Source organism: Anolis sagrei, chromosome 1 (assembly GCF_037176765.1).
Source record: "Anolis sagrei isolate rAnoSag1 chromosome 1, rAnoSag1.mat, whole genome shotgun sequence".
Classification (NCBI taxonomy): domain Eukaryota; kingdom Metazoa; phylum Chordata; class Lepidosauria; order Squamata; family Dactyloidae; genus Anolis; species Anolis sagrei.
In genome coordinates this window covers 211935885-211947885 of record NC_090021.1, presented here as the reverse complement: position 1 = coordinate 211947885, position 12001 = coordinate 211935885, and the positions used below count along the sequence as shown (strand labels likewise).

General features: G+C 37.8%; 1 protein-coding gene across 7 annotated transcripts in view; it reads right to left on the bottom strand.

Annotated features, from left to right (window-relative positions):
- LOC132766860 (von Willebrand factor D and EGF domain-containing protein-like) overlaps positions 1 to 12001 on the bottom strand; it is a 324994-nt gene that overhangs the window by 68221 nt on the left and 244772 nt on the right. For 6 of the 7 annotated variants that reach the window (XM_067472855.1, XM_067472890.1, XM_067472876.1 and 3 more), the window contains one exon: positions 753 to 845. The exons of the other annotated variant lie outside the window; for it this stretch is intronic. In XM_067472855.1, coding sequence (XP_067328956.1) covers positions 753 to 845 — 93 coding nt within the window. The remainder of the gene's footprint in view (positions 1 to 752; positions 846 to 12001) is intronic. 7 annotated transcript variants of the gene reach the window in all.

Here is a 12001-nt window from a genome sequence, read left to right as displayed (position 1 = left end):
ATAGATAACCATTAGATGCAGGACATCAAATTAACAATAATAGTTAAACAACAATTAAAACAATTATAAACATTCAAAAATTGACATTAAAATTATAAAATACTCAACTATGATATAAATAGTTTTGATGGAACCATATTTCTAAAGCTACTGGCTATGTATTGAACATGTTTTACTGCCTGTGCTGAATAATAGCTTGAATCTTAATGGCAGTGTTTGGTTCTTCCTGTTTTTATATTTGGAGCGTTAATGCATTTGCTTGCATAGCCTTGAATTTCATAAGCATTGCCATAAACAAAGCTTCTTCCACCATTAGTGTGGTTACACAACAAATGCCAATAAAGAGGTCCATATGTTTTACATTACTAATGCGCTCTTGGAAAGCATAACAGGGGAGGGGTGAAGTTGTTATTTAGTCTTCAGTACATTGAATATAACTTCACTTCCCTAATGCATTGTAGGCTAAATTTGATGAAAAATAATAATGACCTGTTCAAAAGAAAAAGAATGTAAATAAGTAGACCAGGATACAGCCCAGCTCTGCACAGGCGGATTTCCAAATGCTTGATGAGATCTTTTTGTGGCTTCCGAAAGCTGCTCCATAGCATCTCTCTATTGTGTAGAGCAGATTTTGAGGATATCTAGAGTTCACAAAACATGAGCTATTTGCCCACCTTCCCATTTCCACTGACATATTATTTTTTTAATTTCTTTCTAAAATGTGGAAAAGCCTTAATAACGACCATACATACTTGTCTCACACCTGGGACCAACAAATCCATAAACACAGGAACAGATGTTTTGAGCGATACATGTCCCTCCGTTCTGACATGGCAGATCACAAACTGTTACAGAAAAGCACAAAACAGCAGAAATTAAATATGGTGTTTGTAGTAGGCTAACTATAATTGGGATCCCACTAGTTTATATTCTACTACACAGGCTTATATTTTACCACACAGAGTACTTGTGCATGTACTATGGCTGCAAAGAATATCCTCCCTTTCAAAACCCCACTCCCAATACAACCCAAACACACTCAGGAGCCTTGTTGGTGCACACTCATTCCCCACAGGCATATTCCAGTGCTGTCCTTGATCTCTGTGAGTTGGAAATCTAAAATGGAGCCAAATATACTTCCAAAGGCTTTTTCCATGTGACATTGGGACATCATGATCACATGAAATCTCTGTGAATATAGCTGGTTATCCATTCACATTTTCTTCAATCTATTAGGGCTCTTTCACACAGGCCCAAAACTTGTGATGGGTTGCAAATTAATCCAGAGGAAACTGGGATTAAAAAAAACACTCAACAGATGTGGATCTTATTGCTGAAGAGTTGGGCCTTTGGAGCTTGACTCTCAGACTGCCTTCTGAGATTCTGAGGGCCAATCCTCATTGCTATCCCAGTTCTTTGGGTTCTAAGAGCCCGAAGGAGCAGGGTAGCATTCCCACCTTCTCCTCCCAGCCCCCTGTTTCCCTCTAAACTTACTGGGGTATCTGGTTGCATCCTCAAGCCCCTTCGAGAAAGCTCCTGAAATCCCTCCTCCTCTCTCCAAAGCTCCCAACCCATCATGGACTTTCTCTGAGGGACCTGAAGACATAGCCAGGCCCCTGAGGTAAGTTTAGAGGGGAAATGGAGGGCTGGGGGCTGGCTTGATGACCCCCCCCCAGGGAAAACCTCGTGTTTGGGGATGCTGTGTTGCCTAAATCATGAAAGGAACCAGTATTTTAAATCCTGGTTCCTTTTGCAATTTGATCTTCTCTGGAAGGGCCCTGAAAGTAGTTTGACAGAAGCAGGAAAATGGGTGCAGTTTCAGGGTAGCATAAAATGAAAGTGCGAGAGGGGGTTAGAGTCATATGCAATTGTTATTTAAATGATTTGAATCAATCGGCAAAAAGGCTACTGAGTTAACCCCTCTGTTACGAGTTCTGTCTTTCAGACATGAAGAAGGTGGGTGATATGGTGCAATAGGCTACCCATACCCTCAGCCGGGTGTGGTGAATCCCAGCCTTAATGTGATGAGGTCCATATAACTAATGTGTTATTGGAATCTGGCTCTAAGATGTCAGCTGTTGCATGGCTTATGGCCAAATTCCAAGGGGGCCTCAAAGCATATCCAGCACGTTACAGATGGCTAGGCATCATGGTTCAAGTTCTTATGATTCTGAACTGCCCTATCATGGATGTACAGATCTGATTTTCTAGCTGTTAATGTCATTTTCTTCTATTGATGAAACCTATAAATAATGCAAAAAGGATCAGAAATGTCCTGTTATTTAGATTCTAGGCTGGAAGGAAAAAAATATGTGATGACAATGAACCACAGACATTCCAGACATTCTTGACATCTTGGTCCTCAAAAGTCTAGAAGATTCCAATATCGCTTGACTCATCCCTATATTATGCATATCAGAACTGGTCCTGAAATGCTAATTATTTTGTATGAGCAATCTCATTCCCATCCCAAAAGGGAAAAGAATGCGAAAAGTTTCTAAACTTCTGTCTCCAAGCAAAAGAAATGACTGTAAAATTTCTTAAACAACTATTGTGAACGTGCCATGAAAATGGAACCCCATATTTTTCAAGATTGTATCAAGACTTCTTAAAACACGTTTTCTTTTAATGAATCAATTTATATACATTTTCATACCTAGGATGTTCTACATACTCAAGTAGGTAGAAACCAAAACCTTATTTCTGTGTGAGTCCAATTTGTTTCCACTGCAAACTGATAGGAGTTGAATTTTACTGCTAAGGGGAATTGAATGAATTGTTTTATTTATCATCTAAACAAAACTGCTGAACTATGACAAGGATGCAATTCAACAGTTAGTATATGACAACTCCATGAACTCTATATAGCTTACATCCAGGTAAAACTACACATCTTTTAAATGACTTTGAAATGTTTTGAATATGTATTTAAATATTGATAGCAATACATAAGAACCAAAACAATGCCATATTTCCATGCCTGTGCTTCATAATCCCCGAGGCACTCACAAAAATCAGTGCTGTGTGTTTTCCTCCAGTTTGGCATTCAGAAATACAAATAGCTTGAATAACATCTATTTAAATGTGGAGTTATTATTGAAACATGAGACAAACAAAATTAAAATCATCTACTGTATGCAAAATTCAATTTGTTCTACTGGATGGTTTCCGGTAAATGTGAAGCCATATTCCATTTTTGACTTCACCTAATTAAACAATTAAGTAAGAAACAACCTGTTCTAAACAGACCTCATTAGAGAGTGTCATATAATTACTGATCACAGTCCCATCAAGTACTGTTGCCATGCAATCACTACGTAGAATCAAAGTAAATTGTGCAAAAGTGGTGCTTGGTGGATAATAGGCATAGTAAATAAATTATTTTTCAGCATCTCCCATAATTACATGATCAAATAAAGTCTCATGTTTTTCAACAGTGGACAAGCCTAGTGACTCTCAATATTTTAAAGGTATGATACAATTCAAAGAGGCATTCCATATTATATGGTTTATGGAGTGGAACCTTTAATGATAGCTGATACAACTGTAGCAAATGAATGGTGGCTTTCCCCCAATAGTGGCTAGTGATCCTAATAAACATTAGCAATATAACTGAAGGGTATTTTCTTTGATCACAATGTTTTAAGAGTCATATGAGGCAGTTTCAGACCCTGAAGGCAAAGCAGGTCAAAGCTGCAATGAATAAAGATGAGAGGTGCAAGACCCATTTGAGTAAAACATTTGAATTTATTACTCATCTTTAGATCACTGAGTCTAGTGAACCACTTTATCTCAGACATGAAAAGTTATCTCATTTTAGTTTTCCTTTGGGCAACATAGTTATAGTCATAATCTTTGTACATCTGGATATTCCATTGTAAATATGTCACCACATGACATACATTTCAGGAGAGGAAAAGAATTATGAACAAAATTCAATTATTTTTGCCTAAGCTCATAATGATGAAACACTACTTGTTTTCATGTCAGTCAACTGCTGTTACTTATGAATTTTACTGTATTCATCCTGTATGTTCTCCCTTTATTTCCTGTATTTTACAGCACCCAGAAGACTTCATATGCCAAGAATTTTATTATTTATAAATATTAGAAAGTTAGGAATTGAATTTTGCTTAGTTGTTACTGTTAAATTGTTGTCCTTTAGTTTATTTCAATGAAAACAAAATCCCAACCCTAAAACATTAATTATGTGCATATAGCAATAGGTTAGGCATTGCCATAGAGGAGACAAAACCATTCTCACAATAAAGGTGAATTGTCCTATTCCAGGCAAAGTACAAAGTGTTGTTTTTGACCTTTAAAGTCCTACATAGCTTAGGTCCAGGTCACCTACAGGATCACCCGTAATGAACACTGGGGTTTTTCTGGGGGAACATCTAATCCAGCCTGCCAGAACCAGACTTGACCAGAGGACCTTTTCATGAGCTGTCCCAAGACTGTTGGAAGTCTGTTAGGAAGCTAGATCCTCTGTTAGAATTTAAGACACAATTGATGACTCATCTCTTCGGCAGACTTACCCAGCCAATTTTAAGTTGGAAATTTTAATCTGCACTTTATAAATAGATTTTAATTTGTATTTTAACTCTGTATATTTTGTTGTGTCTTTTAATAGTGTTTTATCTCTTGTTTTAATTATGTTGTATTCTGCCTTGAGTTGCAAGGAGAGATGGGTAATAAATTTATTATTATTATTATTATTAGTAGTAGTAGTAGTAGTAGTAATAGTAGTAAAAATCTTCCTCAGTCCAATTGGCTAGCAGCAATGTGCAGTCACACAAAGCATGAGAAATCCAGCACAGAACACAAACATCTCATTTCAACAAAGGAAAAATGAGTGAAAAAGTTCAAATAGAGAATGTGATATAAAAAGGCCACACTCCACTCTGGTCCACACTCTGGTGGACCAGAGAGAAACCTTCAGCTATCCAAAGAGCCCCATGAAGTCCGCTAAGCAGCCTGATTGGCCAGCTCGAAAAGAAACTCCTAACAACTCTCAGAGCAGATGGCAGAAGGAGGACACTATTGTAAGAGAATAGCTTATAGGTCAAAACTAGTAAGATGCAAAGAGGAATGCCCAGTCAGTGACGATCATGATACAGACAAGTTTGTCACTTCAATAATAAAGAGAGGAGCACTGATTCCTTGTTTCCTGTTCAATGTTAAGGTGCTGATACTGGCCATGTGATCTTGGGGAAACCATTAATCATGATTGAAAAGCTAATTTTATTAGGAACTGGAGCACACAAACAATTTCATGTTTTAAAACCTTCTACTCTGATCAAAGGCCATGCTCCAAACAAAAGAAAAGCATTAGCACATCTAAGCATTTGTCTAGTGCATACTTTAAAATCTTTTCTATATCTGGTTAAGATTTTTTCAACTGCTAGCATTTCTGTTGTCCAAAATTGTGCTATGCAGTTTCAAATGTGTTGAAAACTTGAATTACACAGCTATGACTATTTTTATTCATGATCCCTACATAGCCATATTATAGAGGATATATATGAAGACTGTGAAAGTCCCCAAACCCCACTTAGCAGAGAGCAGCAGTGGTCTGTAGTCCATTGATCTAGAAACATCTGGAGTCCCTCCTTCACTATATTGAGTAATGTCTAGCACAAGATGAGCAATCTCTAGCACAAGATGGAAAAGCAACAAGAATCCACCTTCTGCTTACCACACCAGACATTGCTCATGAGAGAAGGTTGGCTGTCAGTCCCCTGCTTTCTGATCAATAAGGAAACAGACCCCCATTGATCACAGCACCTACTGCCTAGTAAATGGGACAGGAGGCACTGAGTATCACAATAACCGTGATGTCTCGACCTGTTTATTTCTTAGTTGGACTGTTCCATTTTACCAAGTTTAGGGGAGAGCTTAGGTTCCCCCTAGAGGCCGAGTTCGGTTGGTGCAGCCCATTCTGACTCAGAGCCAGAATGGGCTGGTTATAGAACTTCGTTTCCCATTCTTTGTTAGTCTTAGCTTATAGAAAGTTGCCAGATAGTGTCTGGTCTGGCCTAGCAATTTGAACAGGCCATCCTAATCACGTATTTGCCTTATAGATAGTATTTGCCCTAAAGTTTATAATACATATTTGCCCTATAGATAGAGAGTTCATAGATAGTTTGTATTTGCCTTAGAGTTTATAGATAGATAGTTTGTATTTGCCTTAGAGTTTATAGATAGATAGATAGTATTTGCCCTATAGATAGATAGTTATAGATAGTTTAGATAGTACATACCCCAGAGTTTATAGAGTATTTACCTCATAGAAATTATAGTTGTTTTTTACCTCAGATTCACACCTTTGTACATTGTTGTAATTCACCTTGATTATTTAGTAAACAATTGTTAAACTTAATCTTGTTTATAGAGTTTTATTTTGGGGGAATTATAGTAATTAGGGCATATCGATGGTCACTGGGAAAATAGCCAGACACATTTAGGTTTCTCATTAGATCTTCCTGGTGTGCCATCACAATAACTATGGTGGTTATGCACTCATAACTCCCTATGTCATCATGCTTTAGGCTTCCTCTTTATTCTATAATTATCGAATGTTAATGTTTATTGTATTGAGTTGGGTCTAAGCACTTTGTTATATATAGTCTTGTGATCAGTGCCAAGTGCTCAACGTTATAGAAATGTTTACAGCAAGTGTAGTTCTATGGGAAACTCATGATAACACCATTCACATACTTCAGAAAGCATGCAATTGGGAATGGTTGGAGGGGGGCACAATCAGAACAACTCGTGGCAGGGGAGAACTAGGAAACATCAAATTAAAAATAACAGATTGATGGAGAAGGTTACTTGCATGAAAAGTTCAAAGAAAGTGAAGAGAAGCATTTCAGTTATAGACCGAAATTTGTATTACTGATGCATCAATTTATGTCTATCCAGGGATTTCAAACTTTAAAAAATCAATTGAGGATTTTTTGTTCTTGGAAGAGTGGAATGTTTTGATCGTGTATGCCTGTATTTACTACTCTGGTTTCATTATTTTTACAGTTCTATAAACTTTGAACCTTTAGAAACCAGGGAAAGGTTTTAATGTTGTGGACAGCTCGTAGTAAGGGTAGTTGATGGATTATCTTTCTGTTAAAGAAGTGGGCCTCTGTGCAGTTGGGAATATGTTTTGGAAACCATGGATTTCACACTATGTGGAAGATCAATAGATAAATTGAGAGAAGTGGCAGAATGTATGTATGGAGGTGTTTATTAGATGTGTGTGCTAGTTTTGATATTGGGGTTGTTTTTCTTCAGATCTATGTTGAGCATTCAGGGGGCAGAGATCGATCTGTTATTTTCTTGCTGTAATTTTAACTAACGCTAAATTACCCTTGTGAGCAAACTTTAAAGAAATGTACAAATAAAAAAGTCTGCATAAACACAGAAGAAGGAATATTAACAACTATTAGCCCATATGGTCGTAAAGAATAGAATTACTTAAAAATAATAAATTTCTCAATTTAAAACGGTACCTCTCAGTACAAATACATGATTAACTCATAATAACATCATGTTTTAAAGATGGCATTTCCTAGAGATTAATTGATTTGTAACATGAGTACAGGAAAATACTATTTAATCACTGTGTTCTTCATTCTTGTTTTCTGTGACTATGTATGGACTCCTCACACATGCCACTGGAATTGCCAAGTACTGCCACAGACTGTGGCGTTTCCAGCAGTGCCTGCCAATGGGGCATAAGGACCTGTCATGCTATGCCTTGCACCATCTTGGCTTCCCTTCTACCTCATCGCACAGGGGGAAGCGTCAGGCAGCCAGCTTGACCAGTAGATTTCTATGGAAAGACAAGATGCCTTCTGTCTTTCACCGCCAGCTATTTTTTGACAGCAGCCGGTGGGGGGGGGGGGGGGAGAGAAGTTGGCAGGTTGGTCACAGAAGTGCTTCTCTTGGATGGGAGCCAGTGAGCTCCATGGCAAAACTGCAAAAAACCCCTTACCGCCACAGAAAAATAGTCCGTGTGAAGAAGTCCCATGATTTTTGGAGAGATCAATCAAAAAACCATGTTTGCAATTTCTGTCTTTCCTAATCTTTACTCCACTCTGCTGCTAATTTCCATTTCTGTTACTGTGGTTCAATTCAAACATTCTGAATGTTTCTCCTGTTATTGTAGCTATTCACAGTAGTTCTGTAGAAGTACTGGGTGCCAATTTGTTCCACTTCTTTAAAGTGAGAGAGTTCAAATACACCTACTCATTAAAATGATGCATTTTATCTTAATGGCAGTGTCTCTCCAAACTGTGGTCAGTATACACTTGGTGGTAGTGGTGGCTCAATCATTGAGGATAAGAGGTGCACCTCTACAGTTTAATAACTTTCTGGAGTGGATGCCTGGAGCTGCAGTTGTGGCAGTAATTACAGCCTGCTGCATGTTCATGGTGTGGTAGTTACTCAAAAACTCTCTCTAATTGAATCTTGAGAGACCATCATCAACATGAGAGAATATTTTGATTGCAACCCAACCAAAAATAAAAAGCTGGAATAGAGTCTAGAAGTAAAATAAATGAAAAATACAGAAAAGGAAAAAAATTGTTTGTTGTGTCAGGAGCGACTTGAGAAACTGCAAGTCGCTTCAGGTGTGAGAGAACTGTCCGTCTGTGAGGACGTTGCCCAGGGGACACCCGGATGATTTGATGTTTTTATCATCCTTGAGAGGCTTCTCTCATGTCCCCGCATGAGGAGCTGGAGCTGATAGAGAGAGCTCATCCGCGCTTTCCCTGGATTCGAACCTGCTACCTGGTCAGTCTTCATTCCTGCTGGAACAAGGGTTTAACCCCCTGGTTTCGAACCTGTCGGTCTTCAGTCCTGCCAGCACAAGGGTTTAACCCACTGTGCCACTGGGGGCTCCAGAAGGGAAAATAAAAAATAACAACAACATGGATGACCAGAAAATGTGTCCAATTTTGAACAACATTTGAGAGAAAGCAATGGAAGGCTATAGAAATGTGATATGTTTATCTATATACCTTCAAGTCACCTGTCAGTTTTGACAATAACACATATTACATAGGGTTTTCTTAGACAAGAAGTACTCACAGGCTATAAATTTCCTAATTGGTTCTATCATCAAAACATGGTGAAAGTTTATTAAACTGCAAAAACTTTTTAAACTTTTATTAAACTGAGAAACATCATGTTATAGCACATTTTACTATCCAGTCCACTGATTTAACATCATAATCCAACCATTTAGCAAAGTTTTTGGTGCAAAAACAAAGTTCCAAGTATGGAATTACTACTGTCAAAGTAAGGACTACACAATTAAACAGGAAATAATACTTTCAAACTAGGAACATATTTTCTTTATTATTAAACAAATGTTGTTTCTAAAAACCTTGAAAATTCCCCGAAAGTCCATGGATAAGTGAAACGTTCTGAAATTTGGTGGACTAAGAATGGTAAATGCTTTTATACCATTGTAGTGAATTTCACCCCAATAGCTGTAAAAACGAGGGAGAAATAAGCCCCTGAAGTGTCTGCAATTATAGCAATTATGTGCATGTGCAATTACTATAATGAAATAGTAACAAAATTTCATTACTCTCGTTATAGTAATGGATTTTTCACTAAATATTCTTTAGAAACACTTTAGAAACTAAATGCCAACACCCCTCAGTTTTGTAATGACCTTTGAACCATTTTTATGGATTGCATATCCCTATTATCTAAAAAAGCAAACACTGGCATTCCCATGTCAATAGCCTCTTCGATATCTATCTATCATCTATCTATCTACCAATGTCTATCTCAGGGATGCTATTGCTTTATACCTTATAAAATTATAACTTAAATGATTCCACAGCATTGAGCCATGGCCATTAAAGTGGTGCCAGACTGCATTAACTCTACAGTATAGAGCCAGCCAAAGGATGCCTATCCCTGCTGTAAACCTACTGAATTTTCCAACTGCTTTGTATTTGTAGTAATATTATTTTATTTGATTAATTTTCTGCTACAGAAGATATAATATTGATTTTAACTGTTTTCTTGATTTTTTTGTGTCAGGAACTACTTGAGAAACTTGATTGGTGCCTGGTTGTGATTATATGTATTTATTTATTTTGTAAGCAGACCTGAAGCATTGTTATTGACTGAAAAATACTGCAGATATTCTTCTGATATATTTGATATATTTGTTTATATCAGCCCCCCCCCCCCCTTTCTGATGGATTTTTATCTCTATCTGTGAGAAGAGGGTGCTATCATCTGTCATCCCATTTCATAAGAGGTTCTCACAATAAAAATCAAGACAATAACAAATGTATGTTTTTACATTTGATTACTTTTCACTCAGCTGGGTGTGAGAGCTCTACATTGAAAGCATCAGATTTAGCCAGGAAAGTTAACAAAAAACATCTCTTGCATATATGCCCTGTACACAGAACCAAAGCCCTGACTTCAGATGGAGGTTATAGGGGACACTTCAGTGGGTGCATCATCTCTGCCTTCTGTCACAGCTGAATCAGCTCAAAGTAGCAACATACCTTGTGCTTTTGCGAGATTGATTTCCCACCACTGGTTTTATAGCTTGATTTGTTATTACCACATTCAGACTCAAATGTAGGAGAATTTGAGTTTCTTTGCAGTATCATATAGAAGTTTGTTTCCATTCCTTGAGGCCTCTGTTCTTGCAAGGGAAATCAGAACCCTTCCAAGCATGGCAGTTAGGGGCCTATAGCAGGCATAGCAGCGAGTCTTCATGGGTTTTCTCTTTTCTCTTGCTCCTCTCCTATCAGAATAAGTGTGCGATTCTCAAAGCAGGAAGAACAGCCTCAGCATAGACTACAATAAATAATCTTCCAGAAAGATTCAGCAGTGAGAGGCATTTAGGCCCTTTCCCCACTGCTGTATACAATCCACATTGAACTGAATTATATGGCACTGTGAACTCAAATAAAAATACAATCCACTTTCATCAGTGACCACTTTGACCAGGGACTACTTTCCAAAATTAGTACCAAAAGGGTTAAAAATCAGTTTTTGGCCAACTTTAGATTTGGTTTGGTTATTTGGAGTGCTGATTCAGAAAATTGCATTGGATAGAGCACATCAGCTGTAGTTTCTGATACAGAACATATGTCATCCAGTAGTTGCGATTTGCTCACCCACAGAAAACCATATTTAATAATCTAGAGCTGATGTGGTCTATCCAGGGGGTCAGGGCTGGTCAGTGACAGGGAAGGAGTGGCAGGCAGCATGAAAGGTACGGAAATAAAATAAAATAAATAAATAGGAGGCTCATGGACCAAATTTTCATCCTTGCAGCCCACTGGTGGTCCATGGCCCACAGGTTAAGAACCACTGGTTTAGACAAAGGCTTAGACATACCAAGACTGTTTTGTTTGTTCATACAAATATTATTGTAGCCAAAATTCTCTATCCTAGTGTATGTTATGTAACTTTCCATATACTAGCTATGTGGCAGAGCAAATAAACTCTTTTAGTACAGTGGTGGCCCCTCGCCTGTGGAACTCTCTCCCCAGTGACATCAGATTGGCTACCTCCCTCCTGTCCTTTAGAAAAAAAACTCAAAATGTGATGGGACCAAGCATTTGAGCAGTAGCAGCAGCAATCGGGAATAAGACTCAATGTGATATGTATGACAATAGTCTGTCCCAGGTACTGATTTTAAAGTGGTGTGATTTTAATGAAATGTTTCTTAATATTTTAATTGAACTATTTTAAAATATGTTTTATAATTGTGGTTAGCACTTGAATGAGAGCTTGTTGTGAAGCTGCCCTGAGTTGCCCCCCCCCTCCCCTGTGTGTGTGTGTGTGAGAGAGAAGGGCGGTGTACAAATGTATGAAATAAATAAATAAATACATTGTGAAGATTTATAATAGGATGCCAGTAACAGTTTCCCAATGCACAAAATGACTGACATCCATCAGTTGCTGTTTGTCCTATATAGTAATGTAATAGCCCTTTACTGGATATAGATGTTACAAA